This window comes from Mus caroli, unplaced genomic scaffold (genome assembly GCF_978045245.1).
Source record: "Mus caroli unplaced genomic scaffold, Mus_caroli_1 scaffold_9, whole genome shotgun sequence".
Classification (NCBI taxonomy): domain Eukaryota; kingdom Metazoa; phylum Chordata; class Mammalia; order Rodentia; family Muridae; genus Mus; species Mus caroli.
In genome coordinates, this window is record NW_028227264.1 from 78770072 (window position 1) to 78789555 (window position 19484).

The 19484-nt window shown below is 55.4% G+C and overlaps 1 protein-coding gene across 2 annotated transcripts; it reads left to right on the forward strand.

Annotated features, from left to right (window-relative positions):
* The first annotated feature begins 320 nt into the window (after nt 1-320).
* On the forward strand, nt 321-19270 carry Abca7 (ATP binding cassette subfamily A member 7). 2 transcript variants are annotated; one of them, XM_021173810.3, is made up of 47 exons: nt 321-447; nt 1477-1549; nt 1635-1728; nt 1881-2022; nt 2111-2223; nt 2315-2388; nt 2627-2707; nt 3247-3457; nt 3547-3686; nt 4577-4693; nt 4794-4961; nt 5363-5592; nt 5908-6084; nt 6328-6550; nt 6652-6873; nt 6953-7154; nt 7623-7733; nt 8214-8385; nt 8552-8683; nt 8789-8928; nt 9484-9621; nt 9829-10016; nt 10310-10367; nt 10481-10758; nt 10944-10980; nt 11206-11298; nt 11370-11521; nt 11724-11848; nt 11933-12031; nt 12213-12500; nt 12599-12631; nt 12723-12900; nt 12988-13157; nt 13945-14122; nt 14238-14353; nt 15153-15297; nt 15392-15515; nt 15827-15956; nt 16029-16149; nt 16238-16300; nt 17010-17116; nt 17317-17458; nt 17543-17677; nt 17928-18031; nt 18168-18260; nt 18652-18892; nt 19012-19270. In XM_021173810.3, exons 2-47 carry the CDS (start codon nt 1484-1486, stop codon nt 19162-19164), a joined length of 6504 nt encoding a protein of 2167 aa, XP_021029469.1. In that variant the 5' UTR covers nt 321-447; nt 1477-1483; the 3' UTR covers nt 19165-19270. The 2 variants fall into 2 exon arrangements, with proteins under 2 accessions (XP_021029469.1, XP_029338556.1); XM_029482696.2 differs by having other exon boundaries at nt 11394-11521.
* The last annotated feature ends 214 nt before the right edge of the window (nt 19271-19484 follow it).

Genomic DNA, 19484 nt, shown 5'->3' on the forward strand with positions numbered 1-19484 from the left:
GCAGTGATTTCCAGGACTACCATATCAGTGTGAGCCACTCTCAAAATTAAAAAGTATTTTTAAAAAGAAGTCCTTGGGGAGAGGAGACAAGAATGTCTTGCTGTGGGGAGTTGCCATTTCAAGATGTGAACTCACGGGTGACCCGTTGACCCCCTCTTTGTCGCGTCCCAGTGAAGACAAACTAATGCAGCAGGAATCCTGTGGTCCCTTTAAGAAACCCGGCTCGGAGAGCCGGGCTGTGGTCCCGCCTCCTCCAATGGCAAAGTCGCCTGAGTAGCAGGTGCATTATCCAATAGTAGCGTTAGGGGGCGGGGCCGGGTGCTCCTTAGGGCGCCGGGTTGCGAAGGGCGTCGTCCGCAGTTGAGTGGGGCTCCTCTTAAAGGGGCCGCGCTCCCCCGCCGAGGCCGAGAGGAGCGAAAGTGGATGGAGATTGGGGGCCTCAGAACGGTGAGAAAATCCCCGAGAGGGTGGAAGGTGGAGCCTGGAGAACTGGGGATGCTGTGGGGTGAGGGTGGGCGGAGCCACGTTCCCTGATAATTTGGGGTTCCAGGTGCCTACTCTCCCTCGCCCTTCCTTATCCTTCCGGGGAGTGTGGGAAAAATGGACCACCGATCCTCACAGCGGTCATCTGGTCACCTCGAGGGACCTCTGCCGACCTACACCTCTAGTGCCCCACTTTCCAAATGAGGCCTGTCCCCCCCTACCCCCAGATCTCAAATTTCACTTTATGAAAGAAAAAAGTCCCCGAGTGGAAGCCGCCAATTTCCATGTAGATGGTTAAACTTTGGCAATTTCCCTCTCTGTCAGCCTCAGTTTCCCTATCGGTATCATGAAGCAGGCCACAGGCATACAGTTCTGGGGGGAATAAAAGTACGAAATCAGGAATGGCGTGCTCAAGGAACCTGTCCCTGACTCCTCCTAGCCGGTGGTCTTCTGTACCCTCCTTTTGACTCCGGAGGGCGGGCCCTCGTTCGTCTCTGGTTTCCTTGGGAGCGTGACTTTGCCCCTTTTTGAGCCTCAGTTCCCATCTCTTAAAAAATAGAAGGCCAGCTACAAATGAGACAGGGTCCGCCCAGGAGACACAGGCTCCGGGTCTCACCGGGGTCCACCTGGGGCGAACGGAACCGAGACCCCGTCCGGGATGAGGGTGACCTTGGAGCCCGGAGCCCCAAGCCCCAAGCTTTAAACCCAAGCTCCGCCCCCTAAGAATGCAAACAGGGTCTTCCAGACCCCAGCCTTCATCGATAGCCCTCCCAGCCAATCAGCTACGAGGACGGCTGCGCGCCGGGTTCCCATTGGTCACTTCCCTTTCTTTCTATGGTGCCTTGTTTGCCGGGCTCTTTGCGGGAGATTTATTGAGGCTCAGCCCGATGTGTGGAAGGATGAGGATCAGAGACCCGCAGGCATTTGTCCGGAGCCACACAGCTCACTCTCAGTCTGTTCTTTGTCCTGTCCTCTCCGCTGTTTCCGGTCCAGAGTCATCATGGCCTTAGGCACGCAGCTGATGCTTCTGCTGTGGAAAAATTACACCTATCGACGGAGACAACCGGTAACGCTCGGGGTATGCAGGTCGGGGGAGCGATGGCAGGTGTCCATCACGGCCCCCCAAAGTCTCCTACCCATTCTCTCCCCAGATCCAACTACTAGTGGAGTTACTTTGGCCCCTCTTCCTCTTCTTCATCCTAGTGGCGGTCCGTCACTCCCACCCGCCTCTGGAGCATCACGAATGTGAGAGCCGCTGTGTGTGTGGTGGGACAGTGACAAGCCTCTCCCGCCCTGCTTGGCGCTGGGTCTGAGCTGGGTGTGGCGGGTGGCCATATCATTTAACGAGTTGATAACAGAAGTGAGGGCGACTATGAGCAGATGTCTCCCCGCTCCAGGCCACTTTCCAAACAAGCCATTACCATCGGCGGGCACGGTGCCCTGGCTGCAGGGCCTTGTCTGCAACGTAAACAACTCCTGCTTCCAGCACCCAACGCCTGGCGAGGAGCCTGGGGTCCTGAGTAACTTTAAGGATTCCTTGTGAGTGAACTTGGCAGGTGGGGGCTGGCTGGCGAATGGGGTCCGGGACTCTTGAGACCCCGCCTCCCACTCCCTCTCTGCTCCCCAGGATCTCGAGGCTCCTCGCCGATACCCGCACAGTGCTGGGGGGCCACAGCACCCAGGACATGTTGGATGCCCTGAGAAAACTGATCCCCGTGCTCAGGGCAGTTGGAGGTGGAGGTAGAGACCTGGGGCTGAAATTCGGGCAGGGGGTCGGGGAGGGAGCACTGCAGACTGAGCTTGGCTGCCTGTTGGCATCTCCTCCCCTCAGCGCGGCCACAGGAGAGTGACCAGCCGACCAGTCAAGGGTCAGTGACTGAGCTTTGGGAGAAGATCCTGCAAAGGGTGAGGGGGGCTGGCGTGAGGAACTCCGGTGTTGGCCTGGGATGAGCCCTTGCCCCTTTCAACTCCTCCATTCCTCATTTGTAAAATGGGGTGATAGGAGCTCGGTGGGGATCAGTGGGGGGAGTGCTCACCTCCATTCTGGCTCTGTGGGAGGATCATGGGTCCAGGGTCATTTATGGCCAGGGGACTACTGAGCAGTCCACCCAGGTCTCAGCCATCGTTGCTGTCTTCTTCACAGGTGTCCCTGGATCCTGTGCTGGGTCAAACCCAGGATTCTATGAGAAAGTTCTCAGATGCTATCAGGGATCTTGCCCAGGAGGTAAGCAACCCCAGCCAGCCTCTATCCTGGCCAGGAAGCAATATACAGACAGGGAAGGGAAGGAAGACAGAACAGGTGCTTCTGACCGGGTACCTGCCCAGGTTCAGGCTCCAAGTTAGAAAAAGCTATGTGTGGTGGTGCACGCCTCCCTCCTAGCGGTGTGCTCCAGACTCGAGGTGGGAGAATTGCAAATTTGAGGCTAGCCTGGGCTATAGATCGAGATACTATCTGGAGCAACCAAATGGGCCAGGGGTGTAAGTCAGCCCAGCATGCATGAAACCCTGGATCCCACCCCTAACTTTTCATAAACCAGGAGAGGTGACACTGCTGTCACGCCAGCACTCGGGAGGTAGAGGCAGGTCCTCCTCGGCTACATAGCAAGGAAGGCCAGGCAGCCACATGAAACCCTATTTCAAAAACAAGACAAAACAAAACAAAAACCCAAACCCAAAACAAAACAAAACAAAAGCCAAAAACCAAAAAAGGTTGTCAGATGTTCTGCAGGAGGTGTCCAGCCGCACTGGGTGACTTCTCTGCAGCTCCTGACACTGCCCAGCCTGATGGAGCTCCGAGCTTTGCTGCGGAGGCCCCGAGGGTCAGCTGGTTCTCTGGAGCTGGTTTCGGAGGCCCTCTGCAGTACCAAGGGACCCAGCAGTCCAGGGGGCCTGTCCCTCAATTGGTACGAAGCCAACCAGCTCAATGAGTTCATGGGGCCAGAGGTGGCCCCTGCCCTGCCTGACAGCAGTCTCAGTAAGTCTTTAGGGCTGTGTTGGGTCCCCGTGGGGCCGGTGAAAAGCAGAGCATGTTATCCCGGGGCTCATTGTATCCTCCCCTACCAGGCCCTGCCTGCTCCGAGTTTGTGGGGACACTGGATGACCACCCTGTGTCTCGGCTGCTCTGGAGGCGCCTGAAGCCATTGATCCTCGGGAAAATTCTCTTTGCACCTGACACAAACTTCACTCGGAAGCTCATGGCTCAGGTGAGACGCAGGAGTCAAAGAAGGGACAGTACCCTTAGTCAGGTGGCCAAGAGCAGTGAATAAGACTCAGGTGAGGCTGAGGCTTGTTCAGGAGTAGAATCCCTGCCTAGACTCCCTCAGTGAGGGACTGTGGGGGTGTGGTCAGCATGGAGACCCTGCCTGGAATCCCCAGATAGGGGCAGGGGTTGTAGAACATCTGCCCCACCCTCCCAAGCCTCCGACCCTCACATCTTCCCAGCCCATGTAGGAGCTGGGAAGATAGGAACTTGGGGCTTGGGAGGTCAGGGTTCAGTGGTTAGGGGGTCGCCTGAAATGCACAAAATGCACAGAGCTCTGGGCTCTACACACACACACACACACACACACACACACACACACACACACATTTAGTTTTTCGTTTTTCCAGATAGGGTTTCTCTGTGTAGCCCCTATCTGTACTGGACTCAATTTGTAGATCAGGCTGGCCTTGAACTCACAGAGCTTCGCCTGCCACTGACTCCTGAGTATTGGAACTAAAGGCCTGTGCCACCACTCCTGGCACTCTAATTTTTTTTTTTAAGGAAAAACAACTTAAAGTGATGGCTCTTTCTTAGAGCCTAACCACACAGGCTTAGAGTTGAGGCCAAATGTGTGGAATTCCAGCCTAAGTTATAGGGTCAGATGCTGTCTCAGAATAACGAAACGGCTGCGTGTGCTGGCGCATGCCTTCAGTACCAGCATTGGGGGCAGAGGCAGGCAGATCTCTGAGTTCCAGGTCAGCCAGGGCGACACAATGAGGCTCAATGATGATGAAGAGACAAAGGTCCAGAGGTGCAGAGACTGGGGCATGACCAGGGGCAGGACAGAGATGTGGACAGGCAGCCTGGCTTATCTCAGCTGCCCACTTGCAGGTGAACCAGACCTTTGAGGAGCTGGCTCTGTTGAGGGACCTACACGAACTCTGGGGGGTGCTGGGACCCCAGATCTTCAACTTCATGAATGACAGCACCAACGTGGCCATGCTTCAGGTGGGCCAGGATGGAAGCGGGCCTCTTTCGGACTGTGGTATGTAGGTCAGGAAGGGAGGATGCGGATCTCTCGTCACTTGTCATTTTTCTCCTTCCCCAGAGGCTTCTGGATGTGGGGGACACAGGGCAGAGGCAGCAGACACCCAGAGCCCAGAAGAAGTTGGAGGCTATCAGAGACTTTCTGGATCCTAGTAGGGGTGGCTACAGCTGGCGAGAGGCCCACGCAGACGTGGGACGCCTGGCTAGAATACTAGGCCAAATCATGGAGGTAAGAGGTTGTCATAGAAGGCGGAATGAAGCTGGGCGTGATGGTGCACGCCTTTAATCCCAGCACTTGGGAGGCAGAGGCAGGCAGATTTCTGAGTTCCAGGCCAGCCTGGTCTACAAAGTGAGTTCCAGGACAGCCAGGATTACATAGAGAAACCCTGTCTCGAAAAACCAAACCAAACCAAACCAAAACAAAAAAAAGAAGGCGGAATGAGCCTCTCTCCCGAATGACTCTGTCTTGGAGGATGGAGCAAAGAGACATCTGGGCTTTATTTAAGTCTCAAGAGGGAACCTCCTGGCCATGTATATGGTCACCTAGGGGTATGAGGAACCCAAGGGGAAGGGGTCAGGGACTGGGGTTTTAGTCACACCCCAGATCCTGGGATTCATGTTCTGCTACAGTGTGTGTCCCTGGACAAGCTGGAGGCTGTGCCCTCAGAGGAAGCTCTTGTGTCCCGTGCCCTGGAGCTGCTGGGTGAGCGCCGCCTCTGGGCAGGCATTGTGTTCCTGAGCCCAGAGCATCCTCTGGACCCATCCGAACTGTCATCTCCAGCCCTGAGTCCTGGCCACCTACGATTCAAGATTCGAATGGATATCGATGATGTCACAAGGACCAATAAGATCAGGGACAAGTGAGGGGAATGCTTCAGTGGAGGGTACCTAGGGTGTGGTGGGTGGGTTCAAGACCGTGGCTATTGGAGGTGATAGATAGAACTACATGGGGGTGTGGCCAAGGGTGTGGGATAAGGTGAGAGGGGGGCTAGCCAAGAGCAGTGAAAGACCAACCTAGTACAAAGAGAGGGACTTTCCAAGTGCAGGGGTGGGGGAGCTAGCTAAGTCCATTCTTGAATCTGGAAAAGAGATTGCTGGGGGAGAGGTATCATGGACAGGGACCCTCAACCTCTTCACTGCCATGTAGCTTAGTTGATGAATCTGGCATCTCCCAGGTTTTGGGACCCAGGTCCGTCAGCAGATCCTCTCATGGACCTTCGGTATGTGTGGGGCGGCTTCGTGTACCTGCAGGACCTGCTGGAGCAGGCAGCTGTGCGAGTGCTTGGTGGCGGGAACTCCCGAGCAGGTCTCTACCTGCAGCAGATGCCACACCCCTGCTACGTGGATGATGTGTAAGAGTACCTTGCAACCTGTCTGGGCTCTGTGGTTTGGAGGGACCTTGCATGGAACCCCACAGGGGGAGGGGGCTTAGGGTCTCCCCCTAAAGAAACAGAGTGGCCTGTGCTGGGATCTGGGACCCTTAGACTGGGGACTCCTGATGGACATTTGTGCCACATGCGTGTGTGTGTGTGTGTGTGTGTGTGTGTGTGTGTGTGTGCACCCTCCAGCTGCACTACATAATCCCACCACCCTAGGTTCCTGCGGGTGCTGAGCCGGTCTCTGCCTCTGTTTCTGACTCTGGCCTGGATCTATTCGGTGGCGCTCACTGTGAAAGCCGTAGTGCGCGAGAAAGAGACACGGCTGCGAGAAACCATGCGTGCGATGGGGCTGAGCCGCGCGGTGCTCTGGCTTGGTTGGTTCCTCAGCTGCCTGGGACCCTTCCTGGTCAGCGCTGCGTTGCTGGTGTTAGTGCTTAAGGTGAGGGATCCTCGAGGTCCCCCTGGTGAAGTGAAGCTTGGGGCATGCATCCCTAACCCCCATCTTGGAACGGGATCCTGAAACTCTTGTGCTTTTCCCAGCTAGGGAACATCCTTCCTTACAGCCACCCGGTTGTAGTCTTCCTTTTCTTGGCGGCCTTCGCAGTGGCCACCGTCGCACAGAGTTTTCTGCTCAGCGCCTTCTTCTCCAGGGCCAACCTGGCAGCAGCCTGCGGGGGGCTCGCCTACTTCGCGCTCTATCTGCCCTACGTACTGTGTGTCGCCTGGCGCGAGCGCCTGCCCCTGGGCGGACTCTTAGCTGCGGTAAGGGGCATTCCGATCTGTGTAAGGGGATAGACACCCCCAATGTGTTGCCAACTCCCTGATCCATCTTTCTCTGCAGAGCCTGCTGTCCCCTGTAGCCTTTGGCTTTGGATGCGAAAGCCTGGCGCTACTAGAGGAGCAGGGAGACGGGGCTCAGTGGCACAATTTGGGCACAGGCCCCGCAGAGGATGTCTTCAGCCTGGCCCAGGTGTCTGCCTTCCTGTTGCTTGACGCCGTCATCTACGGCCTTGCCCTCTGGTACCTAGAGGCTGTGTGCCCAGGTGGGCCATAGTGGAAGGGGCTTGGGTGGAGAACACACTGGCACACAAGGTAGAGTATGTCTGGGCACAAGGAGAGATGATTTAGGTTGCGTCTCTGGGATATTGTGCACCTAGAGGCTTGATGAGAAGGCAGGACCTTGTGGCTAAAGTGCATAGACTTGGTCTCCTGCTGCTTGGTGTCTGGGAACAGCCTGCTTTAGATTACTGCCCCCAGGATAGGCGGAGCTTCCTGCTGGAGTGCACTGTCGCTGGCCTGACACAGATCCTATTTTAGGGTGTGTCTTTTAGATATTGGGTTCCCGGAAGTCACTTCCTAGCTATGCCTTCTCTGAGGAACAGAGACTGGACCAAGGGAGAAGGCTGGGCTTCTTGGCCACTCTTTCTAAATGCCCTGATGCCAAGCGTGTAGCCGGAAGTTCTCACATCTCATGGATATTACAAGTGTAACTGTGTGCCACTTTCCACCAGGCCAGTATGGAATCCCTGAACCATGGAATTTCCCTTTTCGGAGGAGCTACTGGTGTGGACCTGGACCTCCCAAGAGTTCTGTCTTGGCCCCTGCCCCACAAGATCCCAAGGGTGAGGTCCCATGACTCTTAGTAACCCTTCATGGTGTCCCTTCTCTTCCCTAGAGAAACAGGTCCAGCAAGGCAACTCAATCCCCTGGGAACTCCAGATGCCTAGGCTCTGGCCCATTCCCCTAGGGATCCCTTCCAAAGCCTCCTGCAACACTAAGCAAGCATTCTACCATTGAGTGCCTTCTCAGCCCCTCTGCAGGTTCTAGGCAGGAGCTCTCTCCCTGAGCCACGCCCCCAATGCCTCCCTGAAGAGATTATAGACAGAAACTCTACAACTGAGCCACACCCCCACCCTATACTTTTTTTTTTTTTTTTTTGGAGACAGAGTGTCATGACAGTTGCCCAGGCTGAGCCTCCCTCAGCCTCCAGAGTAACTGAGCTAACAGATCTAACCGCTGTGCCCATCTCCCTTAACTCTTAATCCCGCTGATGGCTCTGAGGGACTCCCAGGCCCACAGCCAACCCTGCTCCCCGTCCACAGTTCTGGTGGAAGAGCCACCCCTTGGCCTGGTTCCTGGTGTCTCCATTCGAGGCCTGAAGAAACATTTTCGTGGCTGTCCGCAGCCAGCCCTGCAAGGGCTCAACCTTGACTTCTACGAAGGCCACATCACTGCCTTTTTGGGTCACAACGGGGCTGGCAAGACAACCACACTGTGAGTTGCCAGTCACTACGCTGTCTTTCCCAGGCCCCAGCTTTCCCATTGATTCCCTAGGCAACTGGGGTTGGAGGAGTCCCGGGTACCCTGTGGAAGGTGCCCTGAACGTGTGGGTGGATCTTCCTTCCATGAAGGGCCACTTCTCAGACCCCCAAACCCACAGGTCCATCTTGAGTGGTCTCTTCCCACCCAGTAGTGGCTCGGCCTCCATCCTGGGCCATGATGTACAAACCAACATGGCAGCCATCCGGCCCCACCTGGGCATCTGCCCGCAGTACAATGTGCTGTTTGACATGTGAGTTCTGGTGGGCTTGGATGGAGGCGGTGGGAGGGGGCTGGCATCCTCCAAGACACACACACACACACCAAGAGAGTCTCTTTCCATCGCTCCTGGCCACAGGCTGACAGTGGAAGAACATGTTTGGTTCTATGGCCGTTTGAAAGGCGTGAGTGCAGCCGCCATGGGCCCCGAGCGGGAACGTCTGATACGAGATGTGGGGCTCACCCTCAAGCGGGACACACAGACGCGCCACCTCTCTGGTGAGCTGGCCTATAGAGGTTCCCTCCATGGTGGGGAGGCAGGTGTATGGCATCAGGGGCTGACTAGGGCACTACAGAACACTCAGGTGGGGAAAGGAGGCCATCTCCGGCCTGCATAGAGCTAGGTGGGTCACAGTAACAATGTCTCTCCTGTTGCTGTAAATATTATTTGGAGGTTTCTACCCCACCTTAGATCATTTTGTTCCCAAATAAAAGACACAAACCTTTATATTTATAATAAGTGTTAAAAGCACTAGAGCTGGGCAGATATCAACCCTCTGGGCTATTTTGTCTGCTTCCCTGTCAGTAACCCTAAGATCTCTACCTCTGACCCCAAGCCCAGGAACGGAAGCCCCACCTCCCTCTCTTCTGCTCAGCTACAGCCTGTGGGCATCTTTATTAACCAATCACAGATAACTTGGGGGGGCAAGTTTATACAACAAAAGCTGATATGCAGGAGGATCTGCTCTTCTTGAAGCAGCCAGATCCTGGGATAGAGAATTCAGCATTTGAATACAAGCAGCGTCAGACCAACCTGCTACTCTCTCCGGCCAGGTGGAATGCAGCGAAAACTTTCTGTGGCCATTGCCTTTGTGGGTGGCTCTCGTGTGGTCATCATGGACGAGCCCACTGCTGGCGTGGACCCCGCTTCCCGCCGTGGCATTTGGGAATTGCTACTTAAGTACAGAGAAGGTAAGAGTTGGGAGATGGAATGGAATGGCCTGGGGGGGTTCCCTTGGTTTCTTCTTGAGGGACCAAAATCCGTTTCTAACTATGAAAAGCTTTCTAACTATGCTGGCGTGGGGTTTTGAGGGTTGTACTGGAGTTTGCTGCATAGGGTTGCCTGAGTCTTTACCCGATGAGACCAGTGACTCACCTGGGTTGGGTCCCTATGTCCAGGTCGGACACTGATTCTCTCCACTCACCACCTGGATGAGGCAGAGCTCTTGGGAGATCGCGTGGCCATGGTGGCAGGTGGCTCTTTGTGCTGCTGTGGGTCCCCGCTTTTCTTGCGCCGACACTTGGGCTGCGGTTACTACCTGACGCTGGTGAAGAGTTCTCAGCCCCTCGTCACCCATGACGCGAAGGTGAGAGCTCTCGAGCTGGTCCCTGAACCCTGTCCCCAGCTCTGTCCCGCTAAGATGGACCATTGTCTTTCTTTTTTTTTTTTTTTTTTTTTTTAAGATTTATTTATTTATTATATGTAAGTACACTGTAGCTGTCTTCAGACATTCCAGAAGAGGGCGCCAGATCTTGTTACAGATGGTTGTGAGCCACCATGTGGTTGCTGGGATTTGAGCTCTGGACCTTTGGAAGAGCAGTCGGGTGCTCTTACTCACTGAGCCATCTCACCAGCCCCGACCATTGTCTTTCTTTGAAGGGAGACAGTGAGGACCCCAGAAGGGAAAAGAAGTCAGATGGCAAGGGCAGGACGTCAGGTGAGCCTGGGCCAGGAGACCCCTGAGGGAAGGGCAGGGGCAGCAACAGAACTCAAGAGCCTCTGCTTCTGTACCCTGGCCCAGAAGGTCTCACCCCTGACCTCTGCCCACAGACACAGCGTTCACACGAGGAGCCTCGGACCAGAGCAGCCAGGCCCCGGCTCCTGGCACCGTTCCCATCACCCCAAGCACAGCCCGGACACTCGAGCTAGTGCGGCAGCATGTGCCTGGAGCACAACTTGTGGAGGACCTGCCCCATGAGCTTCTGCTTGTGCTGCCCTATGCGGGGGCCCTGGATGGCAGCTTCGCCATGGTCTTCCAGGAGCTGGATCAGCAGCTGGAGCTCCTGGGGCTCACAGGCTACGGGATCTCGGATACTAACCTGGAGGAGGTGTGGAACCTAGTAGGGTTTTGAGGGATGCATAGGAGTCTGTTGATGGATGGCAAGGGGGAACTCCGGAGAGGAAGGATGGCTCTCAAGGAAGGTGGACTGCTTGGAAGTCTCTTGAGGAGGTCTGTGAGGACCAATGGTGTATGAGGGTTCCCTCCTGTGAGTTTCTTTCTCTGTTTCCTCAGATCTTCCTAAAGGTGGTGGAGGACGTGCACAGAGAAGGTGTGTCTTAGCTCTGTGAGCCTTCAAACCAGGCCTGAGCCCTCCCCCAGCCCCCTCCCCGTCCTTGGCTGGGTCGTTCCTAGGTGCTGAACCCTGAGTTCCTCCCTGGCACTGGCAATAAGTCCTCCCTTTGAATTCTGGCCTCCATTTTCCCCAGAGGCTCTGGCTTCCTTTTCCCTGGAAGCAAGACCCTGTCCCCAGCCCTGAAGCCCATTGGTTCCACAGGGGGGGACTCCAGACCGCAGCTGCACCTTCGCACATCCACTCCACAGCCCCCCACAGGGCCGGAGGCATCAGTTCTGGAGAATGGGGAGCTGGGTGAGTCTCTGCCCTGTTCACACCCCTCGTGGCCCGCAGGGTGCGGGAGCTCACCCTCCCATCCCCCACAGCTAAGCTGGTGCTGGATCCCCAAGCCCCACAGGGCTTGGCACCCAACGCTGCCCAAGTGCAAGGCTGGACACTTACCTGTCAACAGCTCCGGGCTCTGCTCCACAAGCGTTTTCTGCTTGCTCGCCGCAGCCGCCGGGGCCTGTTTGCACAGGTGACCATGCCTAACACTGAGGAGGATGGGTGACTGTCCTGGGGTGTCTGTTGTCCATGTTGGCTGTCATTCAGTGACTACATTCCACAACAAACCATTTCTTGCTGTTTGTGGAGGGGGCTGGAGAGCCTGGGAGGTGGTAGAGCAGGGTGGGGGCGGGGTAGAGTGTGTGGAGGTGGATGCTGACAGAATTGTCCCCCAGGTTGTGTTGCCTGCCCTCTTTGTGGGCCTGGCCCTGTTCTTCAGCCTCATTGTGCCTCCTTTTGGCCAGTACCCACCTCTGCAGCTCAGCCCTGCCATGTATGGCCCTCAGGTCTCCTTCTTCAGGTGGGTGCTGGGCACAGTGAGCAGGTAACCTTGGGTGGGTGATAGGATGGCTACAGTCACAGTGCTGTGCCTGTCACCCTGCAGTGAGGATGCTCCTGGGGACCCCAACCGGATGAAGCTGCTGGAGGCTCTGCTAGGGGAGGCTGGGCTGCAGGAACCCAGTGTGCAGGGCAAAGCTGCCAGGTGAGGCCCACCCAGCTGACTCTCCTCGGCTGCTTACCCTCTCGGCATTGCCTCAGTTTCCCTCCATGGCCCCTTGCCTCTGTGCCCTTTGGGCTCTGGTGAGCATGGCTCCCTTGTCTCATTGGATTGTGGGGCCTGTGTCTCCTGAGCGTAGCACCCACAGCCCTTCTCCACTCCACAGGGGATCTGAGTGTACAAACTCGCTAGCTTGCTACTTCACGGTCCCTGAGGTCCCTCCTGATGTGGCCAGCATCCTGGCCAGCGGCAACTGGACGCCAGAATCTCCATCCCCAGCTTGCCAATGCAGTCAGCCTGGAGCCCGCCGCCTGTTGCCAGATTGCCCGGCTGGGGCTGGGGGTCCACCACCCCCCCAGGCTGTGGCTGGCTTGGGGGAGGTGATCCAGAACCTCACTGGCCGAAATGTGTCTGACTTTCTGGTGAAGACATACCCCAGCCTGGTGCGCCGAGGGTGAGCACCCAGACTCTGTGTGCCCCTTACTGGGGAGGCTGGGCAGGTTCCCAGGTCCCCTTTCTCATTGCTGTACTGCTCTGTACCCTGCCCCACAGCCTGAAGACCAAGAAGTGGGTGGATGAGGTCAGGTGAGGAGAGACCTGGCCCGGGAACCCCCAGCTCGCCTGCCCACTCCCCAGCTGCTCACTTTCCCTGTCTCCACCCCAAACCATTTCCCAGATATGGGGGCTTCTCCCTGGGAGGCCAAGATCCAGACCTGCCCACAGGGCATGAGGTGGTCCACACATTGGCAGAGATTCGGGCACTGCTGAGCCCCCAACCTGGGAATGCGCTAGACCGTATCCTGAACAACCTCACTCAGTGGGCCCGTGGCCTCGACGCTCGGAACAGCCTCAAGGTGGGAGCTGGGACTGGCAGGCGGGGGTGGTCAAGGAGATCCAAGGTCATGTGCATCTCTGGACCTTATGGCCCTTGCTCTGCCCAGATCTGGTTCAACAACAAGGGCTGGCATGCCATGGTGGCCTTTGTGAACCGAGCCAACAATGGGCTCCTACATGCCCTCCTACCATCTGGTCCAGTCCACCACACCCACAGCATCACTACGCTCAACCATCCTTTGAACTTGACCAAGGAGCAGCTATCTGAAGCTACGCTGTGAGTCCATCCATTTACTATCAGTGGTCATGTTGCTCAGGTGTGGTGGAGACTGGATTGGAACATTTCTTGTGCTCAGGGCTGGTGACAAAATGTCATTCCGACAAACACTGCAAAAGCCAGGCAACGTGGTAGCACAAACACAAACCTTTAAATATCAGCACACAAAAGGCAGAGCAGGTAGTGCTCTCTGTGTTGAGGCCAACCTGCTTTATATACACAGAGAGTTATAGGTTATATATAGACACCCTGTCTCAAGAAAAGAGTAGCCTGGTCTATAGAGTGAGTTCCAGAACAGCCAGGACACACAGAGAAACCCTGTCTAAAAAAAAAAAAAAAACCAGGCCGGGCAGTGGTAGTGCACGCCTTTAATCCCCACACTTGGGAGGCAGAGGCAGGCAGATTTCTGAGTTCGAGGCCAGCCTGGTCTACATAGTTCCAGGACAGCCAGAGCTACACAGAGAAACCCTGTTTCAAAAAACAAACAAACAAAACAAAACACCCTAAAAAAAGCCAAAAACAGTAACAAAAATAAACAAACAAACCAAAAAAAAAAAAAAACAAAGAAAAGGAGAGAGACAGACAAACAAACAGAGAGAGAGAGAGACTTTCAGGCTGAGAAACATCCACATACCCCAGAACTTGTCCCACTTTTACCAAAAACCCAGACCTCACGTGCCTATACCCCCCAAAATGCCTTGCCCTCACTCCAATTGGGGAACAGTCCCAAAGACCTCAATACCATTACCCATTTTACTCTGAGCCACCCCTGATCTCTCACCCACAGGATAGCCTCCTCTGTGGATGTCCTTGTCTCCATCTGTGTGGTCTTCGCCATGTCATTTGTCCCAGCCAGCTTTACCCTGGTCCTCATAGAGGAACGCATCACCAGAGCCAAGCATCTGCAGCTGGTCAGCGGCCTGCCCCAAACCCTCTATTGGCTTGGCAACTTCCTCTGGGACATGGTATGTGTGGCTAACTGCCTGGTAGGGATGATGGGCACCTGGCAACAAGAGAGGGAAGGGGAGGCACAGCCCCTGGCCTGCTGAACTAAAGAGGTGACTTCTGTCTTGGATACAGTGTAACTACTTGGTGGCAGTGTGCATAGTGGTGCTCATCTTCCTGGCCTTTCAGCAGAGAGCCTATGTGGCCCCAGAGAATCTGCCGGCTCTCTTACTCTTGCTTCTGCTGTATGGGTGAGAACCCCTGTCCCTTAGGGTCTATTCCTCTGAGGTGTGGGGGAAAAGGGGATCTGTAGCAACTGAAGAAAAAGACACTGAGGTCAATAGGATCCAAAATGATAGAATTCACGGGTTGGAGAGATGGCAATGTGGCTAAAAACACTAGCGGCTCTTTTAGAGGACCCAGGTTCAGTCTATAGCACCCACATGGCAGCTCATAACCTGTAACTCCAGTCTCAGGGGAACTGATGCCCTCTCCTGACCTCTGCAAGCACCAGGCACACTCATGATGTATGTATATAGAAGCAGCAAAACATTTATACACACAAATAAAAATGAATAAACTTGCTGGGCGTGGTGGCTCACGCCTTTAATCCCAGCACTCGGGAGGCAGAGGTAGGCAGGTTTCTGAGTTCAAAGCCAGCCTGGTCTACAAAGTGAGTTCCAGGATAGCCAGGGCTATACAGAGAAACCCTGTCTCAGAAAAACAACAACAACAACAACAACAACAAAAAGAATAAAATTTTAAAAAATTTAAAAGGCTATAGTAGCTCACACCTTTAATTCCAGCACTTAGGAAGCAGAGGCAAGTTGATCACTGTGAGTTTAAGGACAAACTGTGCTACATTGTGAGAATGAGAGAGAGAGAGAGAGAGAGAGAGACAGACAGACAGAGACAGAATTATGAGCTAAGCCAATGTGGCCTTAAAAGCTCATCACATCCTAGCACATGGCATAAATTTGATGTGTGGCTGCCCTTGGGGACATCCAGCATGTAAAGTCACTGGTAGCACCTGTCACTCTTTCTTCCCAGGTGGTCTATCACACCACTCATGTACCCAGCCTCCTTCTTCTTCTCCGTGCCCAGCACGGCCTATGTAGTGCTCACCTGCATCAACCTCTTCATTGGCATCAATAGCAGCATGGCCACCTTCGTGCTGGAACTGCTTTCAGATCAGGTGATAACTCTGCACAAAACCTGGGGTTGGGGATGGGGCTGAATTATTGGGTACAATTAGGTTTAGCCACTGACTTTCTACCTACCCTGAACAGAACCTGCAAGAAGTGAGCCGGATCCTGAAACAAGTGTTTCTTATCTTCCCCCACTTCTGCCTTGGCCGAGGGCTCATTGACATGGTTCGGAACCAGGCCATGGCAGATGCCTTTGAGCGCTTAGGTGAGACTGTCTGTCAGGTGGGGACTGTGAAGAGCATGATTGAGAATGCCACCTTCAAATTCAGTTATATGGAATGGGGACACATTGCCTTTAAGTGAACAATTTTAGGTGGCACAAAAATTGTGTCAAATTAAAGGTGAAGAAAATGTAACTAAAAGGTTACATTTTAGCTCTGACTATACATAAAGGAGCATGTGAAACCTTATAGTCTAAGTCAGTTCTACCCTAACAGTACAAGTCGTCTTGGTCACTTTTTTGAGCCTAGGGTGGTCTGCACAGGGGGCAAGACCCAGTTCTTCCTGTCCCCATAGGAGACAAGCAATTTCAGTCACCCCTACGCTGGGACATCATTGGCAAGAACCTCCTGGCCATGATGGCCCAAGGACCTCTGTTCCTCCTCATCACACTCCTGCTCCAACACCGCAACCGCCTCCTGCCACAGTCAGTGGGGACCAGGTGAGGGCAGCAGGGGCCAGAGTCCTTCCCGGGGTCTACTAACCTGTCTATCCTCAGATCAAAACCAAGACTGCTGCCGCCCCTGGGGGAGGAGGATGAGGATGTGGCTCAAGAGCGTGAGCGGGTGACCAAGGGGGCCACCCAGGGGGATGTGCTGGTCCTCAGGGACTTGACCAAGGTAGGCACAGGGTAAGGCAAGTAAGTGCCCAGTCAGTGGAGGGTGACATGAGTACTCCATCCTTTCTAAAGGCGCCTGATCCCTGCAGGTTTATCGTGGGCAGAGGAACCCAGCTGTGGATCGCCTGTGCTTAGGGATCCCCCCTGGGGAGGTGAGTCCCTTGCAGAGTACCCAGTGCTGAGTCCTGCGAGGTGGCAAGCTCCCTGATAGAATTGACTACTTCCTCCCTCTCTGCCCACCTCTATCGAGACCCTTAGCATGACCCACTGGGCTTTACTACGCAGGCTGCGTGCGTGCTTCGTATGTGCTGTGTACATGCTGCGCGCTTCGTATGTGCTGCGTGCGTGGTATGCTCGCTGTGTGCGTACTGTGCACCCATCATCTTTCATTAAGCACCTCCTGTCACCTAGTTTTTGGACTTGTATTTATTTTTGTGGCACTAGAAATAGAACCCAGAATCTCAGAAGTCCCTACCCAAAGCTATACAGCTAGTCCACATCGCCAGCATGCCTGGTGAGGGCACCAGGGCACTCTAGACTGGCACTCTATCACTGAGCTATGTCCCTGCTCTGAGCTCCTTATGGAGCCATCAGCCCTCATTAGGCACCTACTGTGTACTCATATTTTTAAAAACATAGTGGGGCTGGTGAGATGGCTCAGTGGGTAAGAGCACCTGACTGCTCTTCCGAAGGTCCAGAGTTCAAATCCCAGCAACCACATGGTGGCTCACAACCATCCGAAACGAGATCTGGTGCCCTCGTCTGGAGTGTCTGAAGACAGCTACAGTGTACTTACATATAATAAATAAATAAATCTTAAAAAAAAAACAAAACAAAACAAACTATGCATGTTCCTTGCAGTGTTTCGGGCTGCTGGGTGTCAACGGGGCAGGGAAGACATCCACCTTCCGCATGGTGACAGGGGACACGCTGCCCAGCAGTGGTGAAGCAGTACTGGCAGGCCACAAGTAAGATGCTCCTTGTACCCTGAACCCTGGTTCCTATCCCATGTGTCCCTTGAGTGAACATGGTCCTTCACCAGGTCCCTGGGACCTGCGCCCCTCTGTGCATGGCCCACATACCCTGAGACTCCTGTGCTCTCCGCAGACACCCATGCAATCCTACATGGGTGGCCTGTAAGCTCTTTAGCTTCCTGTCCCCACCCCAGCGTGGCCCAGGAGCCGTCTGCCGCGCACCGCAGCATGGGCTACTGTCCCCAGTCTGATGCCATCTTCGACCTGCTGACCGGCCGGGAACATCTGGAACTGTTTGCTCGCCTGCGCGGGGTGCCCGAGGCCCAAGTTGCCCAGGTGAACATGCCCGGTCCCTGTGCTAACTAGGACCTCATCCCTCTCGGTATGGCCCGCCCACGCTCACCTGGCCCCGTTCCGCAGACTGCGCTCTCTGGCCTGGTGCGCCTGGGCCTTCCTAGCTATGCAGACCGACCCGCGGGTACCTACAGCGGAGGCAACAAACGGAAGCTGGCGACAGCCCTAGCTCTGGTTGGTGACCCAGCTGTGGTCTTTCTGGTGCGTGAAGACCGGATCTGAGTGGGTTGTGAATGGGAGTTACTGGTGCCGAGCCTTGGTGAATTGGGGTCTGAGCTGTCGGAGGCCATGGGGGACAGGGGGTGGGGGGCTGTGCAAAATCTGGCTTCATTTGTGCTTTACCTAAGCAGAGTGGGGTCTGATTGAAGTGTGCTCTGGCTTACACAGGACGGAGTCCCAGTGGGCAGGTTTTGTCACTGCGGTCCCACCAGAGTCCATATCTCCTTTGCAGGACGAGCCCACCACAGGCATGGACCCAAGTGCGCGGCGATTTCTTTGGAACAGCTTGCTGTCCGTGGTGCGCGAGGGCCGCTCCGTAGTGCTCACATCGCACAGGTGAGCCCCATGGTCGCACTCTGGCCACCTCGCAGGATGAGGTGATCCTGAACCGGGTGAGGTCCCTAGGGTGGAGCAGAGCATGGTCCCCGAGCAGGCAGGCTGGGCCCAGCTGTGCTCACACTGTCATCCACAGCATGGAGGAGTGCGAAGCGCTCTGCACGCGCCTGGCCATCATGGTGAACGGGCGGTTCCGCTGTCTGGGAAGCTCTCAGCATCTCAAAGGCAGGTGAGCAGAGCAGGATGGACTGGCAGGAAGAGAATAGCGCTGTGGGTGTGGTTAGGGCTAGAAGATAGGGGCGGGCCATATGCACCATAGGGGCGGAGCCCGACTGTATGAGGGAAGCCTGGAAAGGTGGAAGCGCCCAGAGGAGCTTTTTGGATGGAGTCCAGGGGAGGTGAGGAGTGTCTGTCCTTCGATACAGGTGTGCCAAGTCCTCTGATTGGGCGTGGTCTCTTAGACTCGTGGGCGTGGCTCGCAGCAGGGTAGGGTGAGAAGGAATTGGGTTGGGTCCAGGTGTCCAAGCAGGCCAAGGACAGGTCTAGCGGAAGTAGGGAGCAGCGAGATTTCGAGAAGCAATAGGGGCCATGGCCTGCATCCCTGGTCCTGTCCCCTCCAGGTTCGGGGCTGGCCACACACTGACTCTAAGGGTCCCACCGGACCAGCCTGAGCCTGTGATAGCCTTCATCAGGACCACATTCCCTGGGGCTGAGCTCCGGGAGGTGCATGGAAGCCGTCTGCGCTTCCAGCTGCCACCTGGGGGCGGATGCACCCTGGCACGAGTGTTCAGGGAGCTGGCTGCCCAGGGCAAGGCCCACGGTGTGGAGGACTTCTCTGTGAGCCAGACCACTCTGGAGGAGGTGACTTCGGGCACCATCAAAGGGTTTGAAGGGAAGAGCTGAGGTGCCTCAGCACCCTGGGCTGACATCTTCCCCCCCCCCCATGCCTTTCTGTCCCCTCCATGTCTCTGCCCTGCCAGGTGTTCCTATATTTCTCCAAAGACCAAGGGGAAGAGGAAGAGAGCAGTCGGCAGGAGGCTGAAGCAGAGGAGGTTTCCACACCTGGCCAGCAGCATCCCAAACGTTTCAGCCGATTCCTGGAAGACCCCAGCTCTGTGGAGACCATGATCTGAGCGTGCCTGCCTTGGGACTGAGTGGCAAAGCTCAGACAGAGGATCTCTGTACCGTCCGCTGGCTCCCAGAAAGCCTTGGGCTCTGGGGGAAATAAAAAGAAACTAGAATGAGAATGAGGCCACGGCTGAGTTTGTGTTTTAGGAGTCTTAGCTCTGTACAGTCTCATACACTATCACACATACAGTATGTGCGTGTGTCTGTGGTCACAGAGGTGACGGCTGCTGTGAAGTGCCTGCAACACGGACATTTCCCAGGTGTCCACTCACACGTATCCTGACCTGCATGTACCTATGTGGGTCTGACACCCAAGGGCGGGACT